Consider the following 16,276-nt stretch of genomic DNA (forward strand, 5'->3'; position numbering starts at 1 on the left):
TTTTTAATATCTCATAATCCCCACGGATGTAGGCCCCCCCCCCCCATGCCCCTCTGAAATTTATACCATTTCTGATAGTATCAAAGATGTTTATAAACTTATATTCCCAAATTCTTCTGTGACGTTGGGACTTAAAATTGCCTTTGAGGCCTTAGTCAGACGGGCGTTTTTTCGCGCGATTTGCAGATCGCATGACGGATGCGCATCCGCAAATTGCGTGACCGGTGCGTGCAAGTCGCCCGCAAATCGCCTGAAAATCTGCTCCTAGCCGCGTTTCATTAGAAACAGGCCGGAGCTGTCCAGCGCATTGCATTCAATGGAGATGGCAATACAGCCGTCTCCATTGAAAGCAATGCGCTGCGGGCGAGCCCGGGATGAATTGTCGGGAAGGGCTTAAATATATAAGCCCTTCCCTGCAATTCATCCTAAAATGTGTAAAAATAATAAATATATATGTACTCACCTTCTCCCGGCAGCCGGAGCTCCGCGCGGCCGTCCTGCAGTGGGTGTGAAGGGGGTGTGAGTCAGACCTGCCCCCTGATTGGCTCAGCGCTGAGCCAATCAGAGGCATGTCTCACTCACACCCATTCATGAATTCATGAATGGATGTGAGTCAGACCTGCCCCTGATTGGCTCAGCGCTGAGAGGCAGCAGTCACTCACCCATTCATGAATTCATGAATGGGTGTGTGAGTGAAACTTGCCTCTGATTGGTCAGGGCTGTGACCAATCAGAGGCAGATCATTCAGCAGGCGGGGATTTTAAAGCCCTGCCGGCTGATAGTGCCGAGAAGCAGTTCAGGAGAACTGACAGCGGCCGCGGCTGGACTCCGGCTGCAGCGGAAAGGTGAGTATACAATTTTTTTTTATTTTAACACATTTTAGGATGAATTGCAGGGAAGGGCTTATATATTTAAGCCCTTCCCGACAATTAACCCCGCGCACGCCGGCAGCCCATTGCTTTCAATGGAGCGGCTGTATTGCCGGCTCCATTGAATTCAATGGGCAAACATCGTTCTTCTCTGTCACAGCTGTTACAGCTGTAGCAGAGAAGAATGATTTGTCTTCTATATGTTCTCAATGGGGTCGGCGCTGCTGCCGCCGGCCCCATTGAGCGCATATACAGAAGAGAACAGAAATCGCAGATCGCAGATAGGTGCGATCTGCGATTTTTTGTTCTATAATTTATCGGACGAGCGCATAAAAAGCGCTCATGTGTCCGATACCATTGCAAAGCAATGGTTTTATAAAATCGCCGGACGCATGCGCATGCGCAAATCGCGGCTAAAAACGCCCGTCTGACTAAGGCCTAAGTATGATAACTCTCGTACAGTATGTTGTGTCAGTGACTAGAAAAAGGCTTTGCAATCTGTATTTCTGTCATTCTCTCTTTAATTTAGTAAATATGAGGAGTTGGGTATAACTATTTTAAAAAAATGGATTCCCTTATCTCTGATATTAGCTTGGCTAAGCTCTCCAAAAAGAGGGAAAATTTACTAAGCCCTGCATTCACCCCGCTGCACTATGTGCCTTAGGCCACCTTCACACTGGCAATAAAGTAACAAGATTTTTTGAGCGATGTGACGTTGCAAGAAAACACAGAATTATGAAGCCCATGATTTTCAATGACTTCATTGTGATGTTTCCTGTCAAGCGATGTTGCGAGATTTGGAAATCTCTGCATGCCCTATCTTCCAGCGTTTTGCTATTTTTTTTCGCTCATATTTCCCTATGGAGTCTCCGATTTATTGCATCGCAGCACATGAACTTGTGCTGTACATTAGCAACTCCTGTTGTAGTCTATCGCACAAGATAATCACTGGCAGCAGCGATGTGATGAAAGATTATTTTCCAGGAAAAAGCATCGCTAGCGCATAGACATGTCATGAGCAAATATGTGATATTGCCCTGAATTTCTCACGGTGATATCGCGCTCACCCATGTGAAGTAGGCCCTGTAAAGGCACACAGGCGAGCATAATATCGCCGCAAGAAACCCATGCAACACTGCATGATAGTAAACATCGCACATGGGAATGAAGTAATTGAAAATCATGGGTTTCATAATTCCGTATACTCTCACATCGCTCAAAGATCGTGCGATTTTCTCAACCGCCTTCTACATGAAGAGGCACACACCTCTTCATATCTCGACACCTCCTTGCACCTACACAGAAATGTAGTGTAGTGTACTGGTGTACTCTTCTAGTATAATTTACGCCAGTTTCTGGTCTAAATTAAACATAAATCTGTCATAAGGGGCAACCATGGCAGTTGTCGGAAAAAGCCAAAAAGTTACACATTTTTGCACAAATCACCGCATTAATATAAAAGGCTCTTTAAATGTTCCCCTGAGTTCACACCACATTCTTGCCCTATGTTAGGCTCTACTGAAATCCGCTTTGGAGCCTACATTGGAAGTATACAACAGGACGCTCTCTTGACGTACAACTCCAATGGAAGGTTGGGACATAACCCACCCTATTGACATACAGCAGGATACATATACCTCTGCATAGAATAGTAAACTTACAGAGAAACAGATCCAGCACCAAACTGTGAGGCAATAAGACTTTATGTTTTATTAGGAAACCAAAAAACGTACAAAAAAGATAGAAAGAGGTGATTAGTTATGCATTTTGGAATACATCCTTTGCTTCAGTTAGTTTTCTAATTAAACCAAAAGTATTTTTGCCTCGCAGCTTCATGCTGGATCTTTTTCTCTGCAAATCTATATATGGATCTTTGGCCTTTCGCAGTTTGGCAGATAGTTGCAGGTCAGCTGATTTGTGGATTTTTCTATCTGTATAGAATAGATGCAGTCCTAAGCTCTTACTTATGACCTGAAGGTTGCAGGTTCAGTCTCCATGTAGTTCAGGTAGCCAGCCTTGACTCAGCCTTCCATCCATCCAACGTTCGTAAAATGAGTACCCAGCTTGCTGGGTGGATAACAGATGACTGGGGAAGGCAATGGCAAACCACCCCGCAAAACAGTCTGCCAAGAAAACGTCACGGTGTGACATCACCCTAGAAGTCAGTCATGACTCGGTGCACAAGGGGACTTTACCTTTTATAGAATAAAAGAAGTCTATTATGCTATTCCATACCACGAAAGAAAAAGTGTGTTTACATATACCAGCCTAATGCATACAATGGGATACATCGCTAACAGTCCCCTATTGTAAAAAACATACATCGCATGGTATACCATTTTTCTTATGCTTACCATGGGATACCATTTTTTCTCTTAAGCGCTGCGGAATATGTTGGCGCTATATAAAGATTATTATTATGCCTTTATATTGAACAAAGTACTATAGTGCACTATTCCATACCACAATAATTGTACCTGCCTGATATTTTGCAAAAATGTATCTTAAGGTATTCGTTTTTCTTATATTGAAAGTCAATCGCATATATGGGGTTGCATATGTTTATGACTAGAGATGAGCGAGCACACTCGTTTAAGGCTGATGCTCGAGCAAGCATCGGTCTTCTCGAGTAACTGATTACTCATCCGAGCACCATGCGGGGGGGCGTCGGGGAGGAGCACGGGAGAGAGATCTCTCTCTCCCCCCAGCTCCACCCCGCTGCCCCCTCGCATGGTGCTCAGATGAGTAATCAGTTACTCGAGAAGACCGATGCTAGCTCGAGCATCAGCCTTAGGGCTGACACCCACTGGATATATTTTCCTTCTTGCGCTGCGAGAGCACGTGAAAACTTTTGCCTCGCAGCGCAAGAAAGACGCCGAAATAAGACCGGGATATCGGCAGTCTTCTCAATGGGGCCAGCGGCAGCAGCGCTAGCCCCATTGAAAAGATATGGAGAATACCGTGGACTTGTGCCACAGCTATCACTGCTGTGACAGCTGTGGCAGAAGTGCAACATGCTATGCCATTGCTTTCAATGGGATCAGCGCTACTGCTGGTCCCATTGAAAGCAGTGGTTTGTGGCAAACCCTGCAGTATGATTTTCGGGGCAGGGCTTGAAATATAAGGCCTTCCCTGAAAGTCATCAATAAGTGGTAGAACAATTATTTTAAAAATTACTCACCTCTCCGCTGCTCAGACGCGTCCTTCGGCTGGCTCCCCGGCACTGCTGTCCAGCACTTTCAGCAGGCAGGGCTGTGCTGATTGGCTGAGTGCTCAGCCAATAGCAGCTAGTGCTTAGCTATTGGCTGAGCGCTCAGCCAATTGCAGATAGTGCTTAGCTATTCATTCATGAATAGCTAAGATAGTGCCATTCATGAATGAATAGCTGCGCACTATCTGTAATTAACTGAGCACTCAGCCAATAGCTAAGCACTAGCTGCTATTGGCTGAGTGCTCAGCTAATCAACACAGCCCTTTCAGGAGGCGGGGATTTTTAAATGCGGGGATGAAGGAATCTTCTGCCACATCTGCCACAGCTGTGACAGCTGTGGCAGAAGTCCGTGGTATTCTCCATATCTTTTCAATGGGGCTAGCGCTGCTGCCGCTGGCCCCATTGAGAAGTCAGGCGATATCCCGGCGTGATCCCGTTTTTTTTCTCGCACTGCGCTGCGAGAGTTTTCAGTTACTCTTGCAGCGCAGTGGAGAAAAAAAACTCAAGTGGGTGTCCGCCCTAAAACGAGTGTGCTCGCTCATCTCTATTTATAACCCTTTTGACAGTATTTTTTTAAATGTTTAGCCCCTTAAAGACTTTTTCCTTTTTACCCCCATTTTTGTTTTTTCTCCCCACTTCACATTTAGAAAATCATAACTCTTTTATTTATTTATCAACATAGATGTCTGAGGGCTTGTTTTTTTGCGGGACCAGTTGTATTTTTCATTGGTACTATTTAAGGTAACATATAATGCACTGAAAAACGTTTAAAAAAAATTCATCTTCTGACCGCCTTAACGTTTTTATTTTTCCATCAACATTGTTGTGTGAGGGCTCATTTTTTGCAGGATGTCCTGTGGTTTATATTGGTACAATTTTGGAGTACATATAGGTTTTTGATAGCTTTTGTATTACTTTTTTTTCTTGGAGACAAGGTGAACAAAAAGCGCAATTCTGATGATGTGTATTTTGTTTTTTCGATGACTTTCACCCTGCGGGGAAAATAATGCACTAGTTTGATAGATTGGACTTTGATTTGTTCGCTCTAGTAGTATCATGTAATACCATAGTATTACATCAATTTGTGATCTGACAAGCAATTAATTAAGCCACACCACAGGCATGGCTTGATAGCAATCTGCAATGGCAGCCCTGGTGTCTTTCAGAAGATACCCATCTGCTATGGCAACTAAATGGCATCCTGCAATCTCATCGCGGAGGATCGTTTGGCACCTTTGAACGACGATCGAAGCATTTAAAAGTTGGAGTGCTGATCACTGCTAAGAGACAGCCAGCACATGCATTGTATGGAGAACAATGCAAATGCAACCCCCTCTCCGATCCACTCCATACAAACCCTTAACCTTTAGGATGTAACTGCATGTCATGGAGCGTTAAGGGGTTAATATATAATTCAATGCCCATGATTCTATGCTAGCATATACATCGAATACATAAGCTATGTGTACTATTTTTTTAGGATGTTTTGGCTATTAGGGGAGCAGACTTGTCCCCTGACTGCTCTGATGAGATCTACTTTAAGTGGCTATTAAACGTTTTACGTTAAGGGTGACTACCCACTAGCGTTTGCGAATTTGCAGCGGTTTTTTTTTCCAGGTGTCTACAGGGCTGTCTAATGTTAAAAACGCATCGCGGCAAAAATCGCAATTTACCGCGAAATCGCGATTTTGCGCGATGCAATTTTAACATTACAAGTCCCATAGACCCCTGGAGAAAAAAAACGCTGCAAATTTCACAGTGAAAAAGAACTGTAGTGGGTAGTCACCCTCAGGCCTTAGTCAGACGGGCGTTTTTTCACGCGATTTGCGGATCGCATGACGGATGCGCATCCGCAAATCGCGTGACCAGTGCGCGCAAGTCGCCCGCACATAGGTGCGATCTGCGATTTCTGTTCTATAATTTATCGGACGAGCGCATAAAAAGCGCTCATGTGTCCGATACCATTGCAAAGCAATGGTTTTATAAAATCGCCGGACGCATGCGCATGCGCAAATCGCGGCTAAAAACGCCCGTCTGACTAAGGCCTCAGTTGTGAAATAAAGAAGTTCAATAAGTTGTTCCTGTATTGGGTGAACCATTATCCGTGGGGACAGCAGTGTTCACACTGGTTGCCATGAGATTAGAACCCTTTAACATAATTTTGTATAATGTCACAGTTTGGAAAAGGAATAAGCCAACTGGATTACACATCTTTAGAAGTGTTACGTTTCAGGGTTGTCACACAGATTATTATAAACCAGTTTATAAGCTTTTCATTTACAATTTGATCACTAAACATCTGATGAATCTGAATATTTTTTTAATATATGTTCTTGTTTTTAGACGGGAACTTAAAGATTTTGGGATAAAAGTTTCAATAGTTGAACCAGGGGCATTCAAAACAAACATTGCAATGTTGTCTTCAGTTGGGAAGAATGTGGAGGATAAATGGAAGACGTTGCCAGCTGAGACCAAGAAGATCTATGGAGAACAATACTTCAAAACATGTAAGTGTTCATTATACTCTGTTGTGAAAATAGGAATCAGACTGACCCCTCTTCCCACTTCGACTAAATGCAGGCTGAATATTGTAATTTTCTAACATTTTTATCAGCCAAATATGGCCTAATTAAATGTTTCATTATGTGTCATGAAGCCAATTACTCTATAGATTCAATGGAGGGGATTTCTCAAAATTAGTGCAGAGGAAAAGTTACCCATACCAATCAATTAGCTGATGTGTATTGCCTGGCTGTTGAAAACTAAATGCACTTCTCAGGCTCCCTACACATGACCGTATGCGTTTTTATGCTCTCCTGTATGCACCATATGATCGCATGAAAGAATAATTGCTGCGATCGAGTCACAAATTTTAGCTGAGTATTTTTCGTCATTCACACGGGCAGCTGCTGCGTATCGGCAAAAAAAAGGCAGTAGTGATGAAAATCATTGATCGCTGTAAAATCCTCGGAATGACCAAAAATGCTTAAATAGATCCAGAACATATCTCCGCCATGTAGCTCCGTCCACCTCCCTTATTTCAAATTTCCATTGAAATCTATGGGAGCTTATCTCAGCAAAAGATATGGCAAGAGCTAACTTTTACCGCAGCGCTTAAAATCAGCGACTGTGTTCGAAATCGTTCATCTGAATAAATACATTGGAAACCAATGCTTCAGATGGTCACGATTTTTGGGCGATTTTTTTTTTTTTCGGCCAAATAACTGCAAATAAACGGTTGTGTGAATAAGGCCTAAGGCCTCAGTCACACAGGCGCATCGGCACTTGTACACCGGCGCCGATGTGCCCGTGTGACTGACACCAGCAGACGGACGTACCTGAAGACAGCCGTCTCTCTGCAGCGTCGGGAGGAAGAACATGTAACCGGCTCCATTGCCGGTCATGTGTTCTATGATCAGCACTGGAGAGAGACGGCCGTCTTCCGGTACGCCCGTGTGACTGAGGCCTAAGGGTGAGTTCACACATTGGAGATTAGCTGCAGAATTGCGGGTGCAGATTTCATGTTCGGAAATTATAATTTTATTCACACCAAACTAGTGTCCATAGATTTTAACCCTTTCCAATCCAATTTTGAATTTAGGGTTTCCTTAAAGGCTTTCTCTTTTTGCTGTTATACAACGGTGCCATCTGCTGACTAAAGCCAGTGTGTGTGCACCAGGGAGGCTCCGACAGCGGAGTGGCTGGCCATAGACGGTAAAAAATACCCTGTCGGACATCTTCTGACGTTGGAGCTGTACAAGCTTCAATCAGAATGTAGAAAGATGTCAGAATGCTAAGATAATAATGAATGAATAGCTAAGGGCTATGTGTGATTGGCTGAGTGCTCAGCCAATAGCTAAGCAGTGGCTGCTATTGGTTGAGCCCTCAGCCAATTTGCACAGCCCTTTCAGGAGGCGGGGATTTTTAAATCCCCGACTGCTGAAAGGGCTTCATAGCAGTGCCGGGGAGCCAGCAGGAGGACGCAGCTGAGCGCAGAAGAGGTGAGTAATACATTTTTTAATTTTTTTTCACACTTTTGTCAGATTATCGGGGAAGGGCTTATATTTCAAGCCCTTCCCCAATAATCATTCCGCGCGGCTTGGCAGACAGCAGTGCTTTCAATGGGATCTGCAGCAGTCCCCGCGGGGATGAAGGAAACTTCTGCCACAGCTGTCACAGCTGGGGCAGAAGTCCCCGGCATTCTCCATTTCTTTTCAATGGGGCTAGCGCTGCTGCCGCTGGCCCCATTGAATAGACTGCCGATATGTCGTCGTGATGCCGATATCCCAGCGTCATGCCGATTTTTTCTCTCACACTGCGATGCGAGACTTAAACTTTAGAATCGCATCGCAGTGGAAAAAAAATATCGCCAGTGGGTGGGAGCCCTAAGGGCTCATGTCCACGGGCAAAATAGGAATTAAAATCCGCAGCGGATTTTAACTCTTCTCCTGCCCGCGGATCCGCACCCCATAGGGATGCATTGACCACCCGCGGGGTAGATAAATACCCGCGGATCGTCAATAAAAGGGATTTTTTTTAAAATGGAGCATGAAAAAACCTGTACATGCTCCATTTTCATGCAGGTCTCCCGCGGGGACGGCTCCCGCGGGCTTCTATTGAAGCCTATGGAAGCCGTCCGGATCCGCGGGACACAAAAATCTGATTTTACTCACACGCTCCGGTTCTTCTCTTCGCCGCGGCGCCATCTTCTCTCAGTCGCGGCCGGATCATTTTGCTTCGGCCCGGCGCATGCGCGGGGCACGTCACCGACGTCATCATGCACATCCGCCGAGCCGAAGAAAGAAGATCCGGCCGCGACGAGAGAAGATGACGCCGCAGCGAAGGAAGTATCCGGAGCGTGTGAGAGGTAAGTTAATTCTGATTTATTCCTATTTTCAGCCCTCATGTCCGCGGGGCAGGAGGGACCCGCTGCAGATTCTACATGGAGAATCCGTAGCGGGCCTGATTTTCCCCGTGGACATGAGGCCTAAGAGTCAAGAAAAGTGAAGAAACATACCTAAAAAATTTTCCTTCCTAAATTTTCCTGCGGTACTTTGCCTCGGAAACGTCTCTCCGTAAGGTCCAGCAGCAGTCAGACAACATTGCAGTAATCCATTTGCCTTAATAACGCTTTTCCATTTGAGAATTGTCCTGGTGGAACCATTCTCCATGTTCATCACTGTTGGCAGCTGACGCAACAGACTCATGGGCAATGTTGCGAAACCTCCGTTATTTTCTAAGGGTTTTGTATTGTAATTCCTAGGATATTTCAATTGTTTTTCAAGAATTAGAACAGCTGAATTAAATTAAGCCCCAGCAGAATACCAAAATGCAGCGTTTTCAAGGATTTCTATAAAAAGGATAGCGTTTCACAAGAAAACTGAACCGATAGACTAAAAACTGATTTTCGAATTCAGCACCCATGACTTAGCTATGAACACCATTCACATTCTTTGTAACAAAAATGCTATTAAACAGTGTTATCTTCTTATATGTATGCAGATCTCGATAATTTGAACCAACTAGTTACATCAGGTACTTCCAAGATCTACCTGGTGACCAACTGTATGGAGCATGCACTGACCGCCCGTCACCCGTGGACAAGATATTGTGCTGGATGGGATGCTAAACTGTTCTTCATCCCTCTTTCTTACTTCCCGACATTTATTATTGATTATTTGCTATCACGGTATACACCAAAACCAGCGCAAGCGATGCAGTGATGCACAAAGTGTGCAAAGGTGGGTGAATATGAATACTCTAGTGAATTATAGCAGACTGTTTGGTTATATGTGTTACTACAGGAAGGGGTGTAACTAAAGGCTCAGGGGTCTGGGTGCAAATGTTCAGCTCGGGCCCCCCTACCACCATCACCTGCACCGTTACCCATACCTAAAACGTGCTTCCTACAGCTGCAAAATGAATTTGCAGACATGATCTAGCCCCTTGGCATAAGCTTTCCAAACATGACTCATTTCCTGGACTACATAAAAATATGCCTCTTAGGCTAATTTCACACAGATGAGTTTGATATGTGGCCGTAAGTCACAGCCCGATATCGCACTCAACAGCCTGAGATTTTGCAGCGCATGCGAGGCATTTTTGTACAGAAAATGTTTTGCATCACTCCGGGGAAGTAGCGATTAAGAAACCTTGCATCACATCACCTAGCACGTGGCGCGTTGCTGCCGCTGGTCCTATTGAAAACAATGGCAGAGGGCTGCAGAGACCTTATATCTCCTGTATATAATTATATATGTACAGCTGGTATAAGTTATACATCTCCTGTATATTTTCCAGCAGGATAATGCTCGGCGGCACACAAGGGTGTCACAGGAGTCCCCACAATATTGTCACATTTCCGTGGCTGCCCAGTCACCAGAGTTATCACCAATAGAACATGTATGGGACCATCTGGTATGCCAACTTCCACAGCCTACAAGTTTGCATGATCTAGAGACTCAGTTACAGCAAATGTAGAGCAATAGGTGGAGGATACCATACCAAACTTGTATGCCTCCATGCCCGCCCGAATCACATCTTGTATCCAAGCTGGAGAAGGCCCAACAAGGTACTAAAGCCTCCATGCCCGCTCATATCATATCTTGTATCCAAACTAGAGGTGGTACAGCAGGGTACTAGAGCCTCCATGCGTGCCTGTATTACACCTTGTTTCTAATCTACAGGTGGTAAAACAGGGTAATAGAGCCTCAATGCCCACCGGCTGCAATAGTAACTCCTATATTGTCCCTAGTAGTAATAGTGACCCTTATATTGGCCCCAGTAGTAATAGAGACCCTTATTGGGACCCCTATAGTAATAGGCTCCCCCATTGTGGCCCCAGTAGTAATAGCATCTTCTCTATTGTCCCCAGTAGTAATAGTGACACTTATTGTGGCCTCAGTAGTAATAGGGTTCCCCATTGCTACCCCAATAGTGATAGAGTCCCCCATTGCAGATGAAGTAATAATAGGGTCCCCCACTGAAGTTGAAGGTTTAGCAGTACAGATTACAATAGGGGCAATTTGGATGGCATTGGGCCCCCTTGGAGTTTCGGGCTCACGGCGGTTGCCCTAATCACCCCTATTGTAATCCACCATTGGTCCCCACTCTACTCACCCCAGTAGTGATGTCCTGACAGCCTGTAAATGAAAGCATAGCAGGACCTGTTTTTTCCCCAGAAAAAGCAAAAGTACATACACATTAAAGACAACATAAGATAACTTTCACACCATGTTAGGCCCAGATACAACAGCTTGGCTTTAGTGTACCTCTAATACTGAACTTAGCATATAATGGTACTTAGCATACTCGAGGTACTTGTTACTCTAGCCTAGCACCACAGTGGTGCTCGGGTGCTCGAGAAAATTTTGTCCCTCCCCACATGTTTTCAATGAAGCCGCGGCTGCTCCATTGGTAACAATGGTCTGCCGGTACCCCTGAATTGTTTTTCATGGAAGAGCTTTACATATAAGCCCTTCCTTGAAAAACAATAATTTTAGTGTAAAAAAAATAAATAAATAAACGTACCCTCCGCCGCTGCCATGTCCCCCGCGGGGATGAAGAACACATCTGCCACATGCGGCAGATGTTTCCTACATCCCCGCTAGTAAGAAGAATTCCCTGCTACTGCATCTGCCACATCTGTGACAGATGCAGTAGAGGAATTCTTCAAGTACCTACCGCAGATGTCACACATGACATTTTAAATCCCCGCGTGCTGATAGATCAGGACTACAGAGTCGGGCACAGTGCAGAGAAGTCGCGGCTGAGCCCCGGCAGCTGAATGCAGGTGAGTATCAATTTTTCTTTTTTTTCTTATTTTCTACACTATTCTTTAAAGCCCTTCCCTGAAAAACCATCAGCTGCTGGGGCTCAGCCGCGTCTTAGCCGCGCTGTCCCCGGCTTTGTAGCTCCGCTGATCTTTCAGCAGGCGGGGATTTAAAATCACTGCCTGCTGAAAGAGCTGATTGTGATTGGCTGAGGGGAGCTGCAGCTGAAGGGATGGAAGTATCACTTTTTAAATTTTTTTACACTATTTTTTCAGTTTTTTCAGGGAAGGGCTTATATTAAAGCACTTCCCTGAAAACCATTGACGGGTGTCGGCAGCAGGATCCTCTACCGCAGCTGTGGCAGATGTAGCAGCAGGGAATTCTTCTTACTAGCGGAGATGAAGGAAACATCTGCTGCATGCGGCCGATGTGTTCTTCATCCCCGCGGGGGAAACGGCAATGGCGGAGGGTGTTTTTTTTTTTACACTAAAATGATTGTTTTTCAGGGAAGGGCTTATATGTAAAGTCCTTCCATGAAAAACAATTCAGGGGTGCCAGCAGACCATTGTTTTTAATGGAGCCGCCGGAAGCAGCCGCGGCTCCATTGAAAACAATGCAGAACATCGGGCACCTTGAAAAAAATGACTTGTCCAGATTGCATCACATCATGATCATTTCTGCATACAGATTGAAAAAGACTGGTGATAGAATGCAACCTTGCCATTTGCCTTTCTCAATTCCAAACCAATACGTCTTTCCATAAGTCGTTTTGACTGTTGTTTCTTGGTTGTGGTAAAGCGACCTTATCAGCTGTTCCTGTTCTGGGATGCCCACACTTCCAAAGCTTGTCATGTTTGACACAGTCAAATGCCTTGCTGTAGTCAATGAAACACATGTACACATCCTTTTGATACTCCCGCGTCTTCTCCATGATCCAGGGCAGGTATGCGATTTGGTCTCTAGTGCCACATCCTTTGCGGAAGCCAGCTTGAACGTCTGGCAGTTCCCGTTCAACAATTGTTACAATGCATTTTTGTATGATCTTTAAAATAATTTTGTTTGTGTGAGGTATGAGGGCGATGGTGCGGTAATTGCAACATTCTTGAGCATCACCTTTTTTTGGAAGTGTGACAAAGACAAATCTTGTCCAGTCTTTGGGCTATGATTTGAAATATGAGTAATGAGACTGCTGATTGTCACCCGAACTTTCCTAAAGGCCCATTTACATGCAACAATTATCGCTCAAAATTCGTTCAAAGGAGTGATTGATTGCCATGCTTCTCATGCTGCAGATGACAATGGCTTTTCTTCACTCTAATTAAAAACCTCCTGGCCAGAGTTTCCTCGCATAAACACACGCCCGCCTGAGCAAACATAAATGTATAAGGTGTGTATGTATACAGTGTTTATGGAAATGGAGGGAAATGGATAGGATTTCAAAGATTATCTTTAAGTGTAAATACTCAGTATTTGTACGCAAAAAAGTTGTTAATTCGTTTGTTTGTTCGTCAAAACGACAATTTCTGTGTGTAGTGGGGCTTAAATTCATTGTCTTAACAGACATCAATTAAATGATATTTGTTACATTTATTGTAAAGTGTCTAGTTCTGATCAGTTAGATCTTCATAAATGGTCAGAAAGTCCATTGTTTCCATAGTGGCAAATATCTTTTTGCTTATGCTGGGAATGTTCACTGTATCTTGTGGACATCTTCAAAACTGTCTCATTACTTATATATTTACTAGCGCCATTACTACTGTTAGTATTAATAAAATTGTCTTTCTTTTTTGATAGATGTTTTACTCAGAATAATCCTCATTCATGATATTTCAAACTTCATATCTTCACTTTTATCTCTTTACGGGCTATCAATCAGAGAAATCAAAATTTTCAGATCCGCTCTATTGTTAATGGAACATCCCACATGAAGATGCACTGACCACCTGCCAGGCACACCTTGAGGCTAATCGGGTAGCGTCTGAATCCGTGTTACAACTCACCAGATTCATCCTCACATGCAATTATTTCTCCTTTGGCAAAGAGATATTCCTGCAACTTACCGGAACCGCCATGGGCAGCAAAATGGCACCGCAATATGACAATCTTTTCATGGCAAAACTGGACAGTGAGTTTCTGTCCTCCTTTTCCAGCAAACCATTAGCCTACTTCCACTACACTAATTACATCATAATCATCTGGACCAACACCAAACAAGAATGAATAAAATTCCATGAGAGATTCAATGCGTTCCACCCCACCCTAAACCTGACATTAAGCTATTCGTATACAGAAATCAACTTTTTGGACACCACCATAAAAATTTCAAACAACTCAATACAGACATCCCTATACCGAAAACTGATTGATCAGCCCACATACCTCAGATGGAACAGCTTCCATCCTAAACACATCAAAAAGTCCATTGTCTACATCCAGGCCATCAGATACAACCGGATCTACTCCAACCCAACAGACAAAGAGGAACATCTATACCATCTTAAAAGGACATTTTTAAATCAGGGCTACCATCGCACCTTAATTGATGATTAAATCACCAGAGCCACCAGGATACCCAGGAATACAAAGAGAAGGAAGAAAACAATCATGTACCTCTAATAATGACCTACAAACCACAGCTAGAGGTACTAAGGAAACCGCAAAGAAACTCCATGATACCCTACACAAGGAGGACCATCTGAGAACTAAATTCTTGAACCCTCTCCCTCTGTGTTACAGGCAATCTCCAAATTTGAGGAATTTTATAATCAGGAGTGCATTGTCCTCTGACACATAAAAAGGAACTTACCCCTGTAATGTAAGGAACTGCAAGACCTGCTCACATGTACTGACCATGGATAGAATACAAATCCCCAACACACAGCGGGACTGCAAGATCCCCGAAATATGCACATGTTCCACGTCTGATGTTGTGTACCTGATCCTGTGCTGTAAATGTTCTGTTGGGGCCCTTTATATTGGAGAAACAGGACAAAAAACTAAAAGCCAGGATGAGATCTCATCGCCACTCAATTAAAGAAAGAAAGACAGAATTACCTGTGGCAGAGATCTTTTCTAGTCACGGACACAACATAGAACACAGGAAAGTTATTATACTTAAAGGCAATTTCAAATCACAAAGCCATAGAAGAATTTGGAGGTACAAATTTATAGCAACTTTTGACACTTTCAACACAGAGTTAACTTCTTCAAGAGGATTCATGCATAAATGGGAAGTATGAGAAATCTATAGTACGGAACACGCTGGCCTGGTGAACCCTAAAACTAATAGCTCTCACCTGGTTCTCGTTGTCCGGCCCTTTATAATCTAGTTCTGGCTGTACTGCAGTACTGATCAATTTTAGTATCCTCCTGGGATTGCTGAGGTGTATAGCCATTTTCTGGAGCTCCTGTTCCTTTCTGTGGACTGCTGCTGAGCTAAGTAACATTGTTGTTGTTATTCTTTGCCACTGCTCCTGTTCCTTTTTCTTTCTTGATAGGGACTTCATAGTGACGGAGGTTCATGTGTGGGTCCGCTCTTTATCAGGGCGATTGGCCTGCTGACTAGGTAGTGCTTACTCCTGGGTAAGGGGTTTTGTTGAGGGATAGATTTTCCTTTTTGGTTTCCTTTTCTGTTCCCTACTGTAAAAAGAAAAAATATAATGGATAGCGCTCCAAGAAATGGATGGAAAATGAGAGAGTGTACAAAAAATATGTATATGAAGCAAGAAAATGATGTGGAGAAATAACTCACCCAGTGACGCCGGGCCCGTGTGATGGATGTCTGTGCTTCAAAATCCAAGATGACACATCAATCCACGATGAGGATGAAGCTTCCTTGCATCGGTCACCAAGGACATCTGAAAGAGAGCGTCTTGGTTGCTCCCAGAGATGGAAAAAACACACCACGGGATAGAAAACAAACCAATAGAAGACAAAAAATAAACCAGCGCTCTGGTGTTTCGGAAGGTGACAATCAGAAGATGCAGAGATTTGTGTTAAAATTGTAGTTGTATAGTAATAGATATTACTTACTTTACAGGGGTGCTTATGGTTAAGCACCCCTGGATCCAAGATAGCAGGCAGAATTCAAACAATATATACGGAAATTCTTTAATTGCGACGCGTTTCGGCCGTAATCTCGGCCTTTTTCAAGCATAAAAATATATACAACATGTCTACATTATATAGTGCAGATAATTAAAGGGCAATAGGTCATGGCCTGCTGAGATGACGTTACAATAAGTTAGATAAAAGACATGGACTGGATTGCATGTCAATGAATGAAACTAAATAGCAGCTTACTATGTATATATCTACCCACATGCTGAGTGGCCTTATCAGACATATAAATTAGATGGTGTTGCAGTCCGGAGGTTGTTCATTGAGCTTTTATGATTTACCGGCACACTGCCGGCGCGTAGCCA

General features: G+C 43.8%; 1 protein-coding gene across 3 annotated transcripts in view; it reads left to right on the forward strand.

Moving 5' to 3' along the window:
* LOC136586578 (retinol dehydrogenase 7-like) overlaps window positions 1-15,783 on the forward strand; it is a 61,994-nt gene extending 46,211 nt beyond the window's left edge. For 2 of the 3 annotated variants that reach the window (XM_066584718.1, XM_066584714.1), the window contains exons 4-6: window positions 6,424-6,587; window positions 9,583-9,821; window positions 13,647-15,783. In XM_066584718.1, the coding sequence (XP_066440815.1) occupies window positions 6,424-6,587; window positions 9,583-9,803 (385 nt within the window). In that variant the 3' untranslated portion in view covers window positions 9,804-9,821; window positions 13,647-15,783. The remainder of the gene's footprint in view (window positions 1-6,423; window positions 6,588-9,582; window positions 9,822-13,646) is intronic. The other variant, XM_066584722.1, reaches the window with a different exon arrangement.
* Window positions 15,784-16,276: the final 493 nt, after the last annotated feature.

The sequence above is a fragment of the Eleutherodactylus coqui genome, chromosome 1, assembly GCF_035609145.1.
Source record: "Eleutherodactylus coqui strain aEleCoq1 chromosome 1, aEleCoq1.hap1, whole genome shotgun sequence".
NCBI lineage: Eukaryota > Metazoa > Chordata > Amphibia > Anura > Eleutherodactylidae > Eleutherodactylus > Eleutherodactylus coqui.